Source organism: Hylobates moloch, unplaced genomic scaffold, assembly GCF_009828535.3.
Source record: "Hylobates moloch isolate HMO894 unplaced genomic scaffold, HMol_V3 SCAFFOLD_23, whole genome shotgun sequence".
Lineage (NCBI taxonomy): Eukaryota > Metazoa > Chordata > Mammalia > Primates > Hylobatidae > Hylobates > Hylobates moloch.
This window is the reverse complement of record NW_026652298.1, coordinates 24687215-24708989: the sequence shown is the minus strand read 5'-3', so window position 1 is coordinate 24708989 and position 21775 is coordinate 24687215. Positions and strand designations below refer to the sequence as shown.

The window sequence follows — 21775 nt, the reverse complement described above, 5'->3', positions numbered from 1 at the left end:
CTCCCAAAATGCGAGGATTACAGAAGTGAGCCACCATGCCCAACCGGTTATTTTTGTTATTTATTTCTTTATTAGATCAGGTTTGATTTTAGATGCAGGGGGTCCATTTGCATGTTTGTTACATGGGTGTACCGGGTCCTGGTGGGGACTGGGCTCCCAGTGCGCCCATTCTATTGTTATTTTTTAAACTCAGTGAGACATCAGGGAGGTCGCTGCTTGTCGCCGCCGCTGGATGGAGCCTTGCCGGATCTCCCGGGCTCTGCAGCCCCTCGCCGGTCCCTGATGCTCGGCTCCTCGCGGGGGCGCCCCACTCCGGCCTCTGTGATGTCAGCGCCGGAACCTGGAATCCCGGCTCCGGGAGGGAAGGCCGGGGAGGCGGCGGCGGCGGCTGGAGAGGGTCCTCGGCAGCCTCTGAGGAGCGCGGGGCGCAGCCATGAGCGAGTCCAGCGCCAGTGCGCTCCCGCCTGGCAGGCCGACCCGGCAGCCGGCGGTCCATCCAGGTAGGGCGGCAGGGAGCGCGCGCGGGGACGGTGCCCCTGGGGTCCGAGGGCGCACGGAGGGAGCCGGGTGCTAGAGGCGCGGCCTGGCCGCTGTTCCCTCCCACCCCCGGCGCCGGGTGCTCCCGGCTCTGGGGAACAGCAGGTGGGAAGGAGATCTTCCTTATTCCTGCTCTCTCCACAAACGCGTCCTCATCCAATCCAGTGGAAGCCAGCCGGGCCAAAAGGACACTAGAATTGCAGTCTGGACCGTGGTGGGTGGTGGGTTTGTCTTCCAGCTGTTGACCGGGACAGTCTTTCAATAGCCTCATCTGTTAAATGAAAGCATTGCGAGCACCCCCTCCACGCCTAACATTCTGGTATGAGGTGCCTGCCTCCCAGGCATTTCAGCCTTCACATACAGTTAGACCAACTTGAAACCGAATTCTGCCTTGTCTGTTTATTGCTGTGGGACCTTTGGTAAGTGGCTTGCCTTCTCTGAGCCTCAGATCCTTCATCAGTAAAATGGGAATAGAATGGTGCGGGGATTAGCTGAGAATCCTGTGATGTGTCTAGCACAGTGCCTGGCATTGTGGCCAGACAGTCACAATAAATGGTAGCCAGCCAAGTATTATAATCTTTTGTGTTGGGTAGAATTACAGTAAAGTATACAGCTCCATGAATTTCTACAGACATTTGTACTACCGCTGCCCAGTCAGGATAAAAAAAGTTGCCAGCACTCAGGTAGGGTTCCTTGTAGCATTTGGAGCTTACGAATCTTGTCCTGAACAAAACACAAGACCCTGCTGTAAAGTTTTATCTGCAATGTTTTCTCTTTTTCAATTTTAGAATAGAGATTTAATGAAACCAAGGATGTAGGGCCGAGCGTGGTGGCTCATGCCTGTAATCCCAGCACTTTGGGAGGCTGAGGCAGGTGGATCACGAGGTCAGGAGTTTAAGACCAGCCTGGCCAAGATGGTGAAACCCCATCTCTACTAAAAATACAAAAATTAGTCGGGCATGGTGGTGGGTGCTTGTAATCTTAGCTACTCGGGAGGCTGAGGCAGAGAATAGCTTGAACCTGGGAGGCAGAGGTTGCAGTGAGCCAAGATCGCGCCACTGCACTCCAGCCTGGGCGACAGAGCAAGACTGTCTCAAAAAAAAAAAAAAAAGAAACCAAGGATGTAGAATAAAATATGAGTATAGATTTGGGCATTAAGGCCTTCAAATTGGATTGTTCCCAATGTGCAGAAGAAAAAAAAAATTTAGAAGAGACCCAAATCAGAAACAAAAGTTGGGGTGGATTCAATGCGAATTATTTTCTAGCTCAATATTAATACCACTTATGTCAGCTGAATTTCAGCCTTTCAATAATAGCTAGTCAAATTTTTTTTAGTTGGTTCCTATTGATCGTCATCTTATTTTAGTGGAATCCAGTATATTGAAGATATCAAGTTCCTCATTTCCCATACAAAGAATGTGAGATTCGTCTTTCTTGAATCTTTGCTAAGTGTTTAAGGGGACTTTTGGCATCTTTTCAGGAGGACTATAATTGGGCCCTCTAACTAAAAAGTCTCCTGTGCCCCTTAGATAGATGAGATTTGTTTTTTTTTTTTTGACCTTGTACCCACCAACATTGGTGGGAGGCTCAGAAGGGACTGTTTTTGTAACTTTGTAGCACTTTCTAAACAGTGACCTGTTGTATGGGCATTATAGGACAGTCCGTGGGGTGGGGCGGGGAATGGGGGAGGTGACAAATGAGGTCTGGTTTAAAGAATGAGAAGTGTGACCAGGCATGGTGACTCATGCCTGTAATCCAGCACTTTGGGATGCTAAGGCGGGAGGATCACCTGAGCCCAGGAGTTTGAGGTTACAGTAAGTTATGATTGTGCCACTGGGCTCCAGCCTGGGTGACAGAACTAGACCCTGTCTCTAAAAAAAGAAAGAGAGGTGTGTATCCTTCTAAATGATAAAACAGATCACTACCCCGCGTACATAAAACTTTACAGTGGCTGGCCAGGCATGGCGGCTCACGCCTGTAATCCCAGCACTTTGGGAGTCCGAGGCGGTCAGATCACGAGGTCAGGAGATCAAGAGATCAAGACCATCCTGGCTAACACGTTGAAATCCTGTCTCTACTAAAAATACAAAAAAATTAGCCATGTGTGGTGGCACGCACCTGTAGTCCCAGCTACTCGGGAGGCTGAGGCAGGAGAATAGCTTGAACCCAGGAGGTGGAGGTTGCAGGGAGCCGAGACTGTGCCACCGTACTCCAGCCTGGGTGACAGAGTGAGACTCTGTCTCAAAAAAAAAAAAAAAAATTAGATGGGTGTGGTGGCATGTGCCTGTAATCCCAGCTACTGGGGAGCCTGAGGCAGGAGAATCGCTTGAACCCGGAAGGCAGAGGTTACAGTGAGCCGAGATTGCACCACTGCAGTCTGCCTGGGTGACAGAGCTAGACTCTGTCTCAAAAACAAAAAAAAAAAAACAAAAACAACTTTCCAGTGGCTTCTCACTGCTCTGAGAATAAACTCTAGGCTCTTCCATCGCAACCAACAGGACCTGGTGATTCGATCCCAGCCCCTCTTTCCAGGCCCTCATCACCTTGATCCTCCCTTAACCTATCCTGCTCCAGCTGCACTGGCTGCCTTCCTATTCCTCCAGCATACCAAGATTGTTTCTGCCTCAGGGCCTTTGCATCTGCTGTTCTCTTCACCTGGACTCCTCTTGGTTCTTTTTTTTTTTCCTTTGAGATGGAGTCTCACTGTCGCCCAGGCTGGGGTGCAGTGGCGCGATCTCGGCTCACTGCAAGCTCCGTCTCCTGGGTTCATGCCCTTCTCCTGCCTCAGCCTCCCAAGTAGCTGGGACTACAGGTATCCACCACCACGCCCAGCTAATTTTTTTGTATTTTTAGTAGAGACGGGGTTTCACCATCTTAGCCAGGATGGTCTCTATCTCCTGACCTCGTGATCTGCCCGCCTTGGCCTCCCAAAGTGCTGGGATTACAGGCGTGAGCCACCGTGCCTGGCCATAGAGCAGCCTCTTCCTTTTCCTGTTGGGTCTCTGCTCAAATGTCATGTCAGAGAGGCAGCCCTCTGGGGCGGTCTATCTGAGGGAAAGCACCCGTCTCTCTTCCTCTGACCAGTTAGTTACCTTGCTTATTCTTTCAAAGCTCTTACCACCACCTGAAGTCATCTGGTTTCGTTATTTTCTTGTTTAGTAGCAGTCTTTTTTTTTTTTTTTTTTTTTTACGGAGTCTCACTCTGTTGCCCAGGCTGGAGTGCAGTGGTGCGATCTCGGCTTACCACAACCTCCGCCTCCCAGGTTCAAGTGATTCTCCTGCCTCGACCTCCCGAGTAGCTGGGACTACAGGCACGTGCCACCATGCCCGGCTGATTTTTGTACTTTTAGTAGAAACGGGGTTTCGCTATGTTGGCCAGGCTGGTCTCGAACTCCTGACATCAAGTGATCCGCCCACCTCGGCCTCCCAAAGTACTGGGATTACAGGCATGAGCCACGGTGCCAGGCTGGTAGCAGTCTTTCCTAGAATGTGGATGCCTTGGAAAACAGGGGCTTTGTCTTGTTTCCCTAGAACCTAGAATGACATCTGACACAGCAGATGCTACATCTATTGTGAATGAATAAATGAATGAATGAAAGAAGTGTCCTTGCAGCCACACTGGCAGCTGTAACATAGTAGTTATAAATCTAGACTCTGGAGTCTCAAGAGCAAATGTCATTGGCCTCTCCTCCAGCCTCCTCAAGGGGCACTCAGTGAAAGAACCTGGAAGGGCCCTGATATGACTGTGGCTGGACTGACCTGACGGCCAGATGGTGGGACTTGGTCTGGAGCAGGGACTACTTGGAGTGGTAGAGGCAAAACTCAACAGCCCCTGGAGCTGCTCTTGTGGTGGAGCTGGACCCTGATTCTAGCTGGACCTTTTTTTTAAGAGACAGCGTTTCCTTCTGCAGTCTCAAACTCCCAGCCTTGATTGATCCTCCTGCCTTGGCCTCCCAAAGTGCTCGGACTACAGGTGCATGCAACCACATCTGGCTAATTTTCTTGAGTTTTAGTAGAGACTGGGTCTCGTTATGTTGTCCAGGCTGGTCCCGAACTCCTGAGCTCAATCGATCCTCCTGCCTTGGTCTCCCAAAGTGCTGGGCCTACAGGCACGAGCCACCATACCCAGACCAGTTTTTGTATATTTTGTAGAGACAGAGTCTTGCTGTGTTGTCCAGGCTGGTCTCAAACTCCTGGGCTCAAGGGATCTTCTCGCCTTGGCCTCCCGGAGCACTTGATTACGGGGATGACTGCGTGTGCTGTTGTGCCTATACTTTCTGGAGATATGTTATTAGGAATTTATGTAGTTGGCCGGGCACGGTGTTTCACACCTGTAATCCCAGCACTCTGGGATGCCGAGGCGGGTGGATCGCCTGAGGTCAGGAGTTCAAGACCAGCCTGGTCAACATGGTGAAACCCCGTCTCTACTAACAATACAAAAATTAGCTGAGCGTGGTGGCACATGCCTGTAGTCCCAGCTACTTGGGAAGCTGAGGCAGGAGAATGGCTTGATCCCAGGAGCAGAGGTTGCTTGCAGTGAGCCAAAATCATACCATTGCACTCCAGCCTGGGCAACAGAGCGAGACTCTGTCTCAAAAAAAAAAAAAATTAAAAAAAAGGAATTTACGTAGTTGAACAACTATTCTTTGGACGTCTTTCAGTCCAGTAGACGGTTAAACTTGAAGACAAATAACCACATGACCTGTGGTATTTGTTTTTCCCTCTTATCTTCTAAGCCCATTGGTCCAGGTCATTCATCACCTTTAAAGGCATCCCCAGAGGGAGGCAGGTCTGGACAGAGCTGAAGATTGCACAGGCCATTTGCAGGCTGGATTCGTTCTCTGGTGACCCACCCGTCTGACTCGAGTTATTTTTTTCCCATGTCTGGACAAGGCTGACCTCTGCCCAGCAACTCAGGCCTGGATTAAGTCCAAGGGCCCTCAGTGGCTTTTTTTTGTTTGTTTTTTCAGGAAGTGAAGAATTTAGAGGAATAAAAGGCGGAAATAACTTTTCAGCCTCTGACCTTTGTCACAATCTGGTTTCCTTTTAAAGGAGCGTTGTTTGGGTATGGAGCCACCTAGACCTTCTGATGCTCTGTCCCCACGCTTGGAGGAGGAGGAAGGGAAGAATATGGGCCCTGAGGGATCACCACATACCGGGCCCTGGGGGTCTAGTGGCGAAGGAGGCAGGTGGGGTCTCTGCTTTCATGGAGCTTCTAGTCAAGTGAGACGCACTAAACAGTAAAGGGACAAATAGGATTATCAGAGGTAGCCCTAACTACTGGGACAGAAACAAACAAGATGGTAAGATAGAGAAGGAAGAGTGGCCTGCTCAGATGGGGTGGTCCAGAGGCCTCTCAGGGGAGGTGACTCCTTTTTATTTTATTTTTTTGAGATGGAACCTAGCTCTGTTGCCCAGGCCGAAGTGCAGTCCTGTGATCTTGGCTCACTGCAAACTCTGCCTCCTGGGTTCAAGCAGTTTTTGTGCCTCAGCTTCCCGAATAGCTGGGATTACAGGTGCCCGCCATCATACCCAGCTAATTTTTGTATTTTTAGTAGAGACAGGGTTTCACCACATTGGCCAGGCTGGTCTCGAACTCCTGTCTCACGTGTCCGTGTGAAGAGATCACCAAACAGGCTTTGTGTGAGCAACGTGGCTGTTTATTTCGCCTGGGTGCAGGCGGGCCTGAAAAAGGAGTCAGCAAAGGGTGGTGGGATTATCATTGGTTCTTACAGGTTTTGGGATAGGCGGTGGAGTTAAGAGCAATGTTTTGGGGGCAGGGGGTGGATCTCACAAAGTACATTCCCAAGGGTGGGGAGAATTACAAAGAAACTTCTTAAGGGTGGGAGAGATTGTAAAGAACCTTCTTAAGAGTGGGGCAGATTACGAAGTACATTGATCAGTTAGGGTGGGGCAGAAACAGATCACAATGGTGGAATGTCATCAGTTGAGGCTGTTTTCACTTCTGTGGATCTTCAGTTGCTTCAGGCCATCTGGATGTATATGTGCAGGTCACTGGGATATGATGGCTTAGCTTGGACTCAGAGGCCTGACATTCCTGTCTTCTTATGTTAATAAGAAAAATAAAACAAAGTAGTGGTAAAGTGTTGGGGCGGCGAAAATTTTTGGGGGTGATATGGAGAGATAATGGGTGATGTTTCTTAGGGCTGCTTTGAGTGGGATTAGGGGCGGCGTGGGAACCTACAGTGGGAGAGATTCAACTGAAGAAAGATTTTGGGGTAAGGGGTGATATTGTGGGGTTGTTGGAGCATTTGTTGTATAGAATGAGTGGTGATGGCCTGGATACGGTTTTGTATGAATTGAGAAACTAAACAGAAGACACAAGGTCCGAATAAGAGAAGGAGAAAAACAGCTATTAAAGGACTAAGAATTGGGAGGACCCAGGACATCCAATTAAGAGAGTGCCCAAGGGGGTTCAGCATAATTATTTGCTTGGTCGGCAAGTTTTTGGGCTCTATCCTTGAGTTTTTTAATGTTGTCATATACCAGGCCAGATTGATTTAGGTAAAAACAACACTCTTCATTTAAAAATATACAGAGTCTTCTTTTTTCAGCAATGAGTAAATTGAGGCCTCGGTGATTTTGGAGGAAAGAGAAATGCAAAGCCAGCAATTGTTTCTTATTTATTTATTTATTTACTTATTTTTTTAATTACACTTTAAGTTCTAGGGCACATGTGCACAATGTGCAGGTTTGTTACATATGTATACATGTGCCATGTTGGTGTGCTGCACCCATTAACTCGTCATTTACATTAGGTGTATCTCCTAATGCTATCCCTCCCCCCTCCCCTCACCCCACAACAGGCCCCGGTGTGTGATGTTCCCCTTCCTGTGTCCAACTGTTCTCATTGTTCAATTCCCACCTATGAGTGAGAACATGCGGTGTTTGGTTTTTTGTCCTTGTGATAGTTTGCTGAGAATGATGGTTTCCAGCTTCATCCATGTTGCCACAAAGGACATGAACTCATCCTTTTTTATGGCTGCATAGTATTCCATGGTGCATATGTGCCACATTTTCTTAATCCAGTCTATCATTGATGGACATTTGGTTTGGTTCCAAGTCTTTGCTATCGTGACTAGTGCCACAATAAACATACATGTGCATGTGTCTTTATAGCAGCATGATTTATAATCCTTTGGGTATATACCCAGTAATGGGATGGCCGGGTCAAAGGGTATTTCTAGTTCTAGATCCCTGAAGAATCCCCACACTATCTTCCACAATGATTGAACCAGTTTACAGTCCCACCAACAGTGTAAAAGTGTTCCTATTTCTGGCACCAGAGTTGGGGAGTTTTAAGAGGTTTAGCAGCCTGGCCGTCAGTACCTACAATGGTTATAGAGGCGAGGGAAACCGGCCCTTGAAAAGAGGGTAATGTGGAGTGGGTAGCCTGTGTATTGATTAAGAAGGGGACAGACTTACCCTCCACTGTAAGAGTTACCCAAAGCATCCATGATGGTCCAGGGGGCTTCTGAGGTCATTGGGCAGTGTCAGTCTTCAGCTGCTAAGCCAAGAAGATCTGGGAAGGAGTCAGTCAGTGATCCTTGGGCCAGAGTTCCAGGGGCTCTGGGAGTGGCTGCTGGGTGAGTTGGACAGACCGATTTCCACTGGGGTCCTGCACAGATGGGACACGGCTTAGGAGGAATCCTGGGCTGCGGGCATTCCTTGGCCCAGTGGCCAGATTTCCAACACTTGGAGCAAGATCCTGGGGGAGGCGGCCCTGGAGGAATGCCTGGCCACTGCGGTTCAGATGTTTTGAAGTTCTTGTGTGCTGGAGATGTGGCTGGGGTTTCTCTCACAGTGGAGGCAAGTAATTGCAACTCAGAAATACGTTGCTACTTGGCTGCATCTACTCTATTATTGTACACCTTGAAAGTGAGGTTAATTAGGTCCTGTTGTGGGGTTTGAGGGCTGGAATCTAATTTTTTGAGCTTTTTCTAATGTCAGGAGCGGACTGGGTAATAAAATGCATATTGAGAATAAGATGGCCTTCCTCTGGGGTCTAGGACAGTAAAGTGTCTAACGGTTGTTGCCAAATGTGCCATGAACTGGGCTGGGTTTTTATATTTGATGAAAAGGAGCCTAAATGCTAACTGATTTGGGAGTGGTCAGATAAAGAAAAAAGGAGTATTAACCTTGACTATGCCTTTAACTCCAGCCACCTCTTTAAGAGGAAATTGTTGGGCAGGTGGGGGAGGGCTAGTTCCAGAATGAATCTGTAAGCCAGATCGGGTGTGAGGAGGGAAGGTGACAGAAAGATTCTAGGGTTGGGGAGCAGAGGCTGAGGAAGAATTGGGACCTGGCTCGGCCTGGCAAGGAGCAGCCTGGGGAGAAGGGGAGAGGTCAGATGAGTCTCTAGAAAAGAAGGATTCAAAGGACTCAGAGCTTGGGGTGGAGACTGAAGGAACAGACAGGAGAGAAAGAAGAAAGATTTTGGATGAGTTGCATTGGGAGCAGAGACTAGGGAGGGAGCAATGTGTAAAAGAATGCTTGGACGTCAGGCATCTCAGACCATTTCCCATTTTTCTTCAAAAATTATCTAGATCTTGTAGGAATTTGCCCATTTTTCAACAAAAATTATCTAGATCTTGTAGGATAGACAAATCGAAAGTGCCATTCTCTGGCCACTTGGAACTACTGTCGAGTTTGTATTGGGGCCAAGTGGTATTGCAGAAGAAAATAAGGCATTTAAGTTTTAGGTCAGGTGCGATTTGAAGAGGTTTTAAGTTCTTGAGAACACAGGCTAAGGGAGAAGAAGGGGGAATGGAGGGTGGAAGGTTGCCCATAGTGAAGGACGTTAAGTTTAAAGAGAAAGGTAGAGACACGGAGAAGGGGGTGGGTGAGCAGCCAAAGCAGGCGTCTCCACAGTTGACTTGCCACCAAGGGAATGTGGGTGAATGACCAAGGCAGGCGTCCCTGCGGCGAGCAGACACCAGTGAAATGTGGGTGAATAATCAGACAGGCGTCCCCGCAGCGATTAAACACCAAGGGAAGACTGTCTTCCCAAGTCTGTGACTGGCGCCGGAGTTTTGCGTCCACGGATAAAATGTGTCTCCTTTGTCTCTATTGAGAGGAAAAAGAACTGGAGTTGGAACAACAGGGAGATTGAAGGGTAGCAAGAGAGGCCGGAGAAGAGTGAAAAGACCGCTTATCGGATTTGAAATTGGTGAGATGTTCCTTGGGCTGGTTGGTCTGAGGACCTGAGGTCATAGGTGGATCTCCTCACGGAGTGAGGGTGAGGACAGGGGACCGGTCTCCCAAAGGAGTCCTCCCGTCCCGAGTTTCGGCACCAAATGTCTCACGTGTCTGTGTGAAGAGACCACCAAACAGGCAGGCCATCTGGATGTATATGCGCAGGTCACTGGGGATATGATGGCTTAGCTTGGGCTCAGAGGCCTGACACTGACCTCAAGTGATCAGCCTGCCTCGGCCTCGCAAAGTGCTGGGATTACAGGTGTGAGCCACTGTGCCCAGCCTTTTTATTTTTTGAGATAGTGTCTCACTCTTTCACCCAGACTGGAGTGCAGTGGTGTAATCTTGGCTCACTGCAACCTCTGACTCCTGGATTCAAGTGTTTCTCCTGTCTTAGACCCCCAAGTAGCTGGGATTACAGGTGCCCACCACCACACCCAGCTAATTTTTGTATTTTTAGTAGACAGGGTTTTGCCATGTTGGCCAGGCTGGTCTCCAACTCCTGACCTCAGGTGATCCACCCGCCTCTGGCCTCCAAAGTGCTGGGATTGAGCCACTGTACCCGGCCACCGCACCTGGCCTCAGGCACTGTTTTGAGCCAAGGATCTGCAAACAACTCCTGTGCCAAATCCAGCCTTTTTTTTTTTTTTTGAGACGAAGTCTCGCTCTGTCGCTCAGGCTGGAGTGCAGTGGCGCGATTTCGGCTCACCACAAGCTCCGCCTCCCAGGTTCATGCCATTCTTCTGCCTCAGCCTCCCGAGTAGCTGGGACTACAGGCGCCTGCCACTATGCCTGGCTAGCTTTTTTTTTTTTTTGTATTTTAGTAGAGACGGGGTTTCACCGTGTTAGCCAGGGTGGTCTCGATCTCCTGACCTCATGATCTGCCTGCCTTGGCCTCCCAAAGTGCTGGGATTACAAGCGTGAGCCACCGCGCACGGACTTTTTTTTAATTTTTTTTTTTGAGACAGTCTCGCTCTGTCGCCCAGACTGGAATACAGTGGTGCCATCTCAGCTCACTGCAACCTCCGCCTCCTGGGTTCAAGCAATTCTGTGCCTCAGCCTCCCGAGTAGCTGGGATTACAGGCACCCGCTACAACGCTCGGCTAATTGTTTTGTATTTTTGGTAGAGACGGGGTTTCACATCTTGGCCAGGCTGGTTTTGAACTCCTGTCTTCGTGATCCACCCGCCTTGGCCTCGCAAAGTGCTGGGTTTACAGGCGTGAGCACCGAGCCTGGTCAACCTTTTTTTTTGTAAATAAACCTTCAGTAGAACACAGCCATGCCCATTCATTTATGGATTATCTGTGGCTGCTTTCCTGCTACAAGGACAAACCTGAGTAATTGCAAATAGTACATTCTTACCTCTTTACAGAAAATGTTTGCTGACCTCTGTTCTAAGCACGTTACATATGATTGCCGTCTAATCCTCAGGACAGCTATAGGAGGTAGGAACCGCTGTCCGCATTTTACATGTGGGAAAACCGAGGCACGGAATGGTCAAGAAACTTGCCAGGTTATGCAGGCGGCAAGTGAGGCTGGGGTCTAAATCCAGGCAGGGTGGGTTGGGAAACTGTGCTCTTAACTGCCAGGCCTTGCCACCTTCTCGGACAGACAGAATCGCAGTAACTGCCCCACAGACACTCAACCAGATGCTCCACGGGCATGAAAAGCAGGGGCTTGAGTTGCAGGCCCGGCAGCAGCTCTGATGATGGAGTTAGTCACTGCTCTTGAAGGCTGTTTGCTCATCTGTTTGTAAAGCCTTAGACCCAGCCAGTCACCGGCCCCACCCAGGTGCCAGTTGGCGTGACTCATGCAGTTTCTCCTGACACTACTGTTACAAAGTCTAGCAGATCCGGGAGGCTACCAGGGCCTCTGGCTCCTCCCCTCTCAGACTAAGCTCTGGGCTACTGTGAATGAGGCCCCTCTACGCTGTATTTATTTATTTATTTTGAGACAGTGTCTCTCTCTGTCAGCTAGGCTGGAGTGCATTGCTTCGATCACAGCTCACTGCAGCCTTGACCTTCCAGGCTCAAGCGATCCTCCTACCTCAGCCAAAAAAATGTTTTATTTTTTTGTAGAGACAGGGTCTCACTATGGTGCCCAGGTTGGTCTTGAACTCCTGGGTTCAAGCAATCCTCCCGCCTCATCCTCTCAAAGTGTCGGGATTATAGGCGTGAGCCACTGCATCCAGCCAGTCATATTTCAATTGCTTAATAGTCCCATGTGGCCAGTGGCCACTGTATTGGACAGTGCAGATATGGAACATGCCCTTCATTGCCAAAGCCCAACAAAGGGTGAGCCACCATGCCCTGACTTATTTTTCTCTGCGCACTTATCAGCATCTGAAATACATTGTTTTTACTTGTTTAATGTCTGTCTCCTCCAAATAGAATGTAAGTTTCGTAAAAGCAGGGAAATGGTGTGTGGTGTTCAAGGCTATGTTGTAGTCCTAGAACAGTGCTTGAGTGGTGATAGTTGCTCAGTAAATGTTTCTGAGTGACTGAGTGGTGGGTGAATAAGTGAATAGATGCATGGTTGGGTGGTTTTTCCACGGGCAGGGCAGTGATCAGCCCCTGGCTTTGGAGGGCTTCTTGCACTTGATTGACATGTCATAGCAGCTTCAACTAGAGTCCGGGGACTTTTTTTTTTTTTTTTTGAGACAGAGTCTTGCCCTGTCACCCAGGCTGGAGTGTGCAGTGGTGCGATCTCGGCTCACTGCAAGCTCCGCCTCCCAAGTTCACGCCATTCTCCTGCCTCAGCCTCCCGAGTAGCTGGGACTACAGGCGCCCGCCACCACGCCCGGCTAATTTTTTTGTATTTTTAGTACAGACGGGGTTTCACCGTGTTAGCCAGGATAGTCTCCATCTCCTGACCTCGTGATCCGCCTGCGTCGCCCTCTCAAAATTCTGGGATTACAGGCGTGTAATCGCGAAGGCGATTGGCCGTGAGCCACCGCGCCCGGCCGAGTCCGAGCTTTATGAGTTCTTGGGTTAAGACCCTTTGGTAGCTGTAAGCACAGATTATCTGGACACCCTACCTCCACTTAACGTCCAAAATAAAAACAATTTAGCCAGGCATGGTGGCTCACGCCTATAATCCCAGCACTTTGGGATGCCGAGGCAAGTGGATCATTTGAGGCCAAGAGTTTGAGAGCAGCCTGGCCAGCATGATGAAATCTCGGCTCTACTAAAAATACAAAAATTTAGCCGGGCGTGGTGGCACACGCCTGTAATCCCAGCTAATTGGGAGGCTGAGGCAGGAGAATCACTTGAACCCAGGAGGCAGAGGTTGCAGTCAGCTGAGATTGCACCACTGCACTCCAGCCTGAGTGACAGAGCAAGACTCTGTCTCAAAAGCAAAAACAAAAAATAAAAACAATTCAAGTGAAAAGAAGTCTATAATGTTCTGAGATTGATACCTACATCGACTTATTGGTAATATCAAATTGTGTGTGCGTGCATGACATTTTATCATTTCATGAGAAAAAAAAGCAAAGCACATTTCTAATAGGGCTGGTTTGTGTAAAGTACCTGAAATAGGAAGAATGTGATATGTGGTCAACATCTCAGTCAATATTTTTTGCCAGCTTTTTTTACCCTTTAAATTATTTTTGTTCCGGGTGTGGTGGCTCACCCCTGTCATTTCAATACTTTGGGAGGTGGAAGCAGGTGCATTGCTTGGGTCCAGGAGTTTGAGACCAGTCTGGGCAATATGGTAAAACCCCATCTCTACAAAAAATACCAAAAATTAACCAGGTGTGGTGGCGCACACCTGTAGTCCCAGCTACTTGGGAGACTGAGGCCGGAGGATTGCTTGAGCCTGGGAGGGAGAGTGAGTGGAAATGGCACCACTGCACTCTACCGTGGGTGACAGAGTGAGATCCTGTCTCAAAAACAAAACACAAAACAACAAAACGTTTTGTATTGTGAAAAAAAATACATCATTCATATAGAAAAGAATAATATTCAAGGCTTAAATTCCTAAAATCTTTTACTCATTTTTTTGACATCCTTGCTTTCCTGGTACGTAAAGTACTTTGGTTGGCTTGGTGGGTGATCTAACGTATCTTGTATCCTCAGCACCAAATTCATTCATTCCTGAATTATTCATTCATTCAACTTAGGAGTTATTTATTAAGCAACTGACCTGCACCAGGCTCTGTGCCAGACCCTGGTAATTCAGCAGTGACAGAAAGAGACAAGCTCTCTGCCTTCATAGAGGTTGTAGAGTCAGAGACAACACACAGGTAAACAATTAAAAAGGACAGACTAGGCTGAGTGTTGTGGTTCACACCTATAATCCCAGCACTTTGGGAGGCTGAGGCAGGAGGATCACTTGAGCCCAGAAGTTCGAGACTAGCCTGGGCAACATAACGAGACCTCATCTCTACTAAAATATATGTATATTAACTGGGTGTAGTGGTGCACACCTGTGGTCCCAGCTACTCAGGAGGCGGAGGCGAGGAGTATTGCCTGAGCTTGGGAGATCAAGGCTGCAGTGAGCTATGATGGTACCACTGCACTCCAGCCTGGGCAACAGAGCAAAACCTTGTATTAAACAAACAACACAAAAAGGATGGAGTAGTAACAGGGGTGAGTGAGTGTGGTGGAGTGGGCACTTAGGAGCTATGTGGTGTTTGAAGGAGTGAGCAAAAAGCTCATCAAAGCACAGAGCAAGTCTTCATCTTCTCCAGAGTCCCAACCTCCAGTCTGGAGTCTGGCACAGAGGATCCACGCAAGTTGTCAAACAGAACTAATTCCCATAGCAGCTTGTGAGAGGCCTGGACCCAGTGACTTACAAGGTCCCTTTTTACCCAGAGTTTCCATGATACTTTGTGTGGGAAAGAAACCCCTGCTGTGAACTCAGCACCAAATACGGTTGGGCAAGTTTCTTGGCTAGAACGCGGGGGAAGCTGGTGGTGGTTTTAGTGCCATTTAGATCATACTTGGCTGGTGCCCACATCCTGGGAGAGTTCATGCCTGTTGGTAGGATGTGGTGTCCTGTGGGAAAAGTTGCCAAGAAAGGACCTCAGGATGCTCTCCAGATATACCTGCCTCTGCCACTGCTCATTCACTCATTCTTCAGATGGAGGGCTCCTCTTTTTTTTTTTTTTTTTAAGATGGAGTTTCGCTGTTGTTGTCTAGGCTGGAGTGTGATGGAGTGATCTCGGCTCACTGCAACCCCCGCCTCCTGGGTTCAAGTGATTCTCCTGCCTCAGCCTCCCAAGTAGTGGGATTACAGGCATGCATCACCATGCCCGGCTAATTTTGTATTTTTTTAGTAGAGACGGGGTTTCACCATGTTGGTCAGGCTGGTCTTGAACTCCTGACCTCAGGTAATCCACCCACCTTGGCCTCCCAAAGTGCTGGGATTACAGGTGTGAGCCACAGTGCCCAGACCGGATGCAGGGCCTTCCATGAGCAAGACACCGCTTTTAAGCCTCAGAGAGACTTTGTCCTTAACCCAGAAGAATAGTATATGGCAGAAAAATTGGCTATGCCTGGCCCTGCTCCCTCACGTCTCCTGGAATTACCCAGTCATCCTCCCACCTAAGTAATAATCTCCTAATTGCTGATATCTGGCTCCAGTGACCAAGAAGTTCTAGGCATTCTTAGATAGAGGCACCCCGATATCTGAAATATGCTACCCACTCCTGTGCAGATGGTCAACAGCAGTCCCCGCTGACCACAGGACTACAGTGGCCATCCCAACAGCAAGGCTCTTGGCTGGACCAGTTCAGTAGAATGTCTGATAATAACTGTAATGAGACTATCTTATTCTTTAAGGATGAGAAGGACATCAAGGCTCTAAGTGTTGAAATGACCTGCGGTAAAACCAGGAGTCTGTCTTGACAGTCAAGCCTTGGGCAAGTCACCATGCCTGGGCCTCAGTTTCCCTGTTGGAAAGCCAGAGGAGGCCAGGGGTGGTGGCTTATGCCTGTAATCCCAGCCCTTTGGGAGGCTAAGGTGGGAGGATCACTTGAGCCCAGGAGTTTGAGACCAGCCTAGGCAACAAAGCAAGACCCTGTCTCTACTAAAAACTGAAAAAAAAAAAAAAAAAATTGGCCAGGTGTAGTGGTGTGCATCTGTAGTCCCAGCTATTTGGGAGGCTGAGGTGGGAGGACTGCTTGAGCCCAGGAGTTCAGGGTACACTCCAGCCTGGGCAATAGAGCAAGACCCTGTCTCGAAAAAAATAAAAAATACCAGGGCAGTGAAGCCCTCTGTGCTTAACTCTGCAGGTTGGCGTGAGAAATGAGGTGACGTCATGCTGAGAAAAGTGTGTGTTCCTATATGCAAACAAGAGGAGGTGGATCCTAGTTATAAAAATAATGATGCCTGTGTTCAAAGACATGGTCATGATATTTTTTGTTTGAAGTTGAGGAACTTCCCTGGAGTGTCTAAAGAGGAAAAATCAGAACAGTTCTTCCTGGGAGGGGGTAGGTGGTGTATGAAAAACAGGATAATTACCTAATTGATTTGTATGGAATTTTATTTTTATTTTTATTTATTTATTTATATATATTTTTTGGGATGGAGTCTTGCTCTGTTGCCCAGGTTGGAGTGCAGTGGCGTGATCTCGGCTCACTGCAACCTTCGCCTCCTGGGTTCAAGCGATTCTCCTGCCTCAGCCTCCTGAGTAGCTGGGATTACAGGCACCCGCCACCATGCCCGGCTAATTTTTGTATTTTTAATAGAGATGGAGTTTCACCATGTTGGCCAGGCTGGTCTTGAACTCATGACCCCAAGCGATCCACCTGCCTCAGCCTCCCAAAGTGCTGGGATTACAGGCATGAGCCACCGTGCCCAGCTTATATGGTATTTTAACATTTACAAAGCACTTTTAAATCCATGGCCCCCTGAATTTTTTCATGGTGAAGACTACAGCTTTGGGGTCTGATAAACCTGTGATGGGTTCCTAGTTCCAACACTTATTGTGTGAGCAAGCAACACTTACTAATTGTCTGAGCCTCAGTTATTAATCTGTAACAAGGAGATAATTCTTTTGTTTGTCTTTTGGGTTTTTTTTTTTTTTTTCTTGGAGTCGGAGTCTTGTTATGTTGACCAGGCTGGTCTTGAATTCCTGGGCTCAAGCAGTCCTCCTGCTTTAGCCTCCCAAAGTAGCTGAGACCATGCTGGCACAATGGGGATAATTCTCTCCAAAGAGTAGTTTGGAGTATTAAGTGTGATGATGCATGTTAAATACTTTATTTTATTTATTTATTTTCTGAGATGAAGTCTCGCTCTGTCGCCCAGGCTGGAGTGCAGTGGCGCGATCTCTGCTCACTGCAAGCTCTGCCTCCCGGGTTCACGCCATTCTTCTGCCTCAGCCTCCCGAGTAGCTGGGACTACACAGGCACCCACCACCATGCCCGGCTAATTTTTCGTATTTTTAGTAGAGACAGGGTTTCACCGTGTTAGCAGGATGGTCTCGATCTGACCTCGCAATCCACCCGCCTCGGCCTCCCAAAGTGCTGGCATTATAGGCGTGAGCCACCACGCCCGGCCCTCATGTTAAATACTTTAAATAGCCTGGTACAAGGTAGGCAAGTACTCAATAAATCTTAGCCAGTGTTGTTCATGTTGTTTGCAACTCCTTCCTCACCATCGTGCTGATGAGGCCCATGGTATTAAATCCTCCATTCCCGAGATGAGAAAAACGTGACTCTGAGGCAGCTGTGGTCTCTCCTGGGGTGGCTTGGCTGGTGGGTGACAGGCCAGTGTTTTAAACCAACCCAGGCTCCAGCCTGGGGCCCCTGACCCCACAGCTGTTGAATATTCAGTAGGTCCATGCTGTTCTATATTCAAAGACCTTTGTTTGTGGTTAATAATAGCTCTTTGTTTCTGCTAGCGGGAGAGTAGCCTCCATGCAGGGCTTAGACCCTTTTCCTTTTCAGGGCCACACCCGCCCTACTCTCATATTGGCTCTGGGGAGCCACTGCCACTAATGGAAGTGTGTCATATCCTCAGGGTGTGCCAGGCAGGGAGGTAGAAGGGTGGGTGAGGCTCGTAGACTTGCACATGGCGACTGGCAGGGCCCCAGCCACGTGTCCGTGTGTCATCTACAGTGGGACAGCTGCTCCATTGTGTCTGAACTTGCCCATCTGAGAAAGGCAAAGATTACAGTGTCAGAGCCAGGCCTTGATCGGTCCCCACCTGGCCCTGCCCCTGCCCATCCTCATCCGGTTGGTGCCTTTATGGAGCTCTGTGTGTGCCAAGCACTGCCTGGGACCTTCTATCCATGTGATCCCCTTTAATGTTCATAAACAGGCTGTGCAGCAAGTCCTGACCCCAGCCTTGCCCTTGCAGCCTCCCGGGTGGCCTTTTTTTTTTTTTTTGAGATGGAGTTTCGCTCATGTTGTCCAGGCTGGAGTGCAATGGCACAATCTCGGCTCACTGCAACGTCCGCCTCCTGGGTTCAAGCGATCCTAAATAGCTGGGATTACAGGCATGCGCCAGCGTGCCCAGCTAATTTTGTATTTTTAGTAGAGACGGGGTTTCTCCATGTTGGTCAGACTGGTCTTGGACTCCCAACCTCAGGTGATCCCCTCACCTTGGCCTCCCAAAGTGCTGGAATTACAGGCGTGAGCCACCGTGCCCGGCCCAGGGTGACATTTTAAAACGCATTCAAAGCACGACATCCCAAGGTCCTGCCACAGCCTGCAAAGCCCGACTTGGTTCGACCCCAGCCACCCCTCTGACTTCAGCGTTTCCATTCTCCCTGTCCTAAATACCTATTGTTGCTCAACACACGGCTCCAAACGTGCTGGCTTAAGCCATGTTATTATTTCTGCTGATTCTGTGCATCAGGGATGATGCAGGGCACAGGGGAGCTGCCTGGGATGTCTGCTGGGGCTGGAGTGCCCAGGATGGCCTCATCACGGCGATGCCTGGTGAGGATGCCCCAGGGTTTTTTTTTTTTTTTTCTTTCGTTTTGCTTTTTTGAGATGAAGTCTTGCTCTGTCGCTCAGGCTGGAGTGCAGCGGTCCAATTTTGGCTCACTGCAACCTCTGCCTCCCAGGTTCAAGCTATTCTCATACCTTAGCCTCCTGAGTAGCTGGGATTATAGGCGTGTGTCACCACGCCCAGCTAATTTTTTTTTTGTATTTTTAGTAGAGATGGGATTTCACCATGTTGGCCAGGCTGGTCTTGAACTCCCCACGTCAGGTGATCTGCCTGCCTCGGCCTCCCAAAGTGCTGGGATTACAGATGTGAGCCACCGTGCCTGGCTGTCCCAGGGGGTTGAAGACACGAGCCTGGGGCCTTGGTTCTTGCAGTCACCCAGGTTGTTGGTTCTTTTTGTAGGCTTAGGGGCTCTTCCTCTCCATCTTGTTGTCCTAGGTAGTTGGACTTCCTACCAGGTGACCCTGGCCCAAGAACCCAGAAGTGGCTACTGCAAGGCCCTCTTATGACTTTGGGCTGGAAATGGCAGAGCATTACTTCCACTGAGTCCTTTGGTTAAAGCAAGCACAGGTCCTGTGCAGATTCAAGGAGGGGACCACGCAGAGGGCCAGTGTGACTCATTGGAGGTCACCAACGGAACCGCCTACCAGATTCTTGCTCATTAACTCTTCCTCCAACCTGTCACACACACTCCTGCCTCTGGGCCTTTCCACTTAGGGGTTCCCTCTGCCTGGGGTGCTTTTCCCAAAATATTAAGGGGTCTCACCCCTTCCCTTCATTCAGCCTCAGCTAAATGTCACCTTTAAAGAGAGACTGAGATCGTGCGCCACTGCACTCCAGCCTGGGTGACAGAGCGAGACTCCATCTCAAGAAAAAAGAGAGACCACACCTGACCCCACCTTATCAAAAACAGTTCATCCCCCGTCATATCACCTCTGTCCCCTGACACCACTCTGTTCCTTTTTTTTTTTTTTTCATTGCACTTATCACTTCCTGGCATAATATTTACTGCCTGTTTATTATTTGATATCCCTCTCCCCCATCTCAGAATATAACTGCCACGTGAGTAGGGCACTTGCCTTGTTCATTGCAGTTCCCTTAGTTCCTGATATGACACATGGTAGATAGAGTTGTTGAATGAATATTTGCGATGTGGAAACTGAGGCTTAGAAAGGTTAGGTAACTTTCACAAAGACACACAGCTAATAAGTGACACAGTGGGGATCCAAACTCAAGCATTTAGCATCGATGATGAAGCCATAGAAGCTTTGCTGCATAGAGGTAATTGCTTAGGTAATTATGGCTGCCTGCCCCCTCTTCTCCCTGAGTCCTATCTGTCTCCACTCAGAGTGAACTTCCTGCAACTGAAATCTGATCAGGGATAAAACCCATCTTGAAGGCAGCTTCCCTCCCCTTCAGCAGAAAGCTGACCTGCCTTAGCCTGCTGCCCAAGACACAGCAAAGCTTGGCTTCTAGCTCTGGCCTGATATAGAAACGATAAGGGTTTTGGTGTGAACCCTGACTTTGTCTGCAGTGCGCCCAATCACCAGCTCTGTAAATGCAAGCAAATTAGGAATGTCATTCATTCTGAGTGTCTGTGGTTAGCAGGGCGGTCAAGCTGGCTGAAGACTGGTCTGGAGTGGCCTCAGCTGGCACGGTCATCTCACAGTCTCATCTCCCAGCAGGCTAGCTCAGGCTTGTTCTGGCTGGGCTCCAGAGAGAAGCAGAAGTCTGCAAGACCTCCTAAGGCTTGGCTTAGAGCTGGCCCAGCATCACTTCTGCTGTGTTCTGTTGGTCCAAGCAGATCAGGAGGCCAGCCCAGATCCCATGAATATGTGTGAAGCTCTTAACACCATGCCTGACACACAGGAAATGCTATTATTATTGTTGTTGATATTGTTGCCATGCATTTGCATAGTATACTTTATGCTTTTTAGAGTTTTATTGAATACATTCCTATACCCTACACTGTGGGAGGAAGTTGGAGCAAATATTACTAGCCCCATTTGACGAATATTTAAAACTTTGGGCAAGTTTAGATAACTTGCCCAAGGCCATGCTTTTAGCTAGTGTCTGCAGCCAAACACTGGAAATCAGATATTGTGCAATTTAAAGCATGTCTGCAAACGCATCTGCAGAAAGTGCGCCCATCTGCAGATGATTTCATTGTCCTGAGCACCACTGTGGTAAATAAAATAAGATCAAAATGCTGTCGTCACCGACCCAGGCTAGTAACTATCTGCAAGGTTCAGTGATGATGTGCAAGATCCAAGTTTCCTGCTTGGCTTACGAACTCACTGGAGTGAATGATGGCTTTCTTTTCTTTTACATAGAGAACCTCTCTCTAGACTCCAGTTGCTTCTCCTCTCCACCTGTGAACTTCCTCCAAGAATTGCCAAGCTACCGGTCCATTGCACGCAGGAGAACGACTGTCCGTTCCCGGGACAAGCAAAGCGGCACTTTGCTAAAGCCAACTGACTTTTACAGCTCCCAGCTGGAGGACAGAATCGCTGAAAACCTCAGCAGCCAATCCCTTCGAAATTATGCACTGAACATCTCTGAGAAGCGGAGATTAAGGTTTGTTCACTAGCCACCTGGAACCTGCATTGTGTATGTTATGGCCCAGAGGTATGTTTTGTGCATGAAATGCATTTCCTGAAGAGCTCATATAATTAAAATTTTATTCCTTAGGGTAAGGTAAGCCTGTTTGACAAAGATACCCAAACTTTCTTCTCCACTCCTACTGCTTCACTTGACTAGCCTTAAAAAAAAAAAAAAAAAAAAAAAAAAAGATATCCAAACATAGTCAACATATTAGAAGTTTCTTTCTAGGCCGGGCGTGGTGGCTCATGCTTGTAATCCCAGCACTTTGGGAGGCCGAGATGGGCGGATCACAAGGTCAGGAGATCGAGACCATCCTGGCTAACACAGTGAAACCCCATCTCTACTAAAAATACAAAAAAATTAGCCGGGCGTGGTGGTGGGCGCCTGTAGTCCCAGCTACTCAGGAGGCTGAGGCAGGAGAATGGCGTGAACCCGGGAGGCAGAGGTTGTGGTAAGCCGAGGTGGCACCACTGCACTCCAGCCTGGGGAACAGAGCGAGACTCCATATCAAAATAAAA

General features: G+C 48.7%; 1 protein-coding gene across 3 annotated transcripts in view; it reads left to right on the top strand.

Moving 5' to 3' along the window:
• The first annotated feature begins 308 nt into the window (after positions 1-308).
• Positions 309-21775, top strand: part of TMC7 (transmembrane channel like 7) — a 72254-nt gene continuing 50787 nt past the window's right edge. For all 3 annotated transcript variants that reach the window (XM_032144843.2, XM_032144842.2, XM_032144841.2), the window contains exons 1-2: positions 309-500; positions 20987-21230. In XM_032144843.2, coding sequence (XP_032000734.1) covers positions 434-500; positions 20987-21230 — 311 coding nt within the window. In that variant the 5' untranslated portion in view covers positions 309-433. The remainder of the gene's footprint in view (positions 501-20986; positions 21231-21775) is intronic.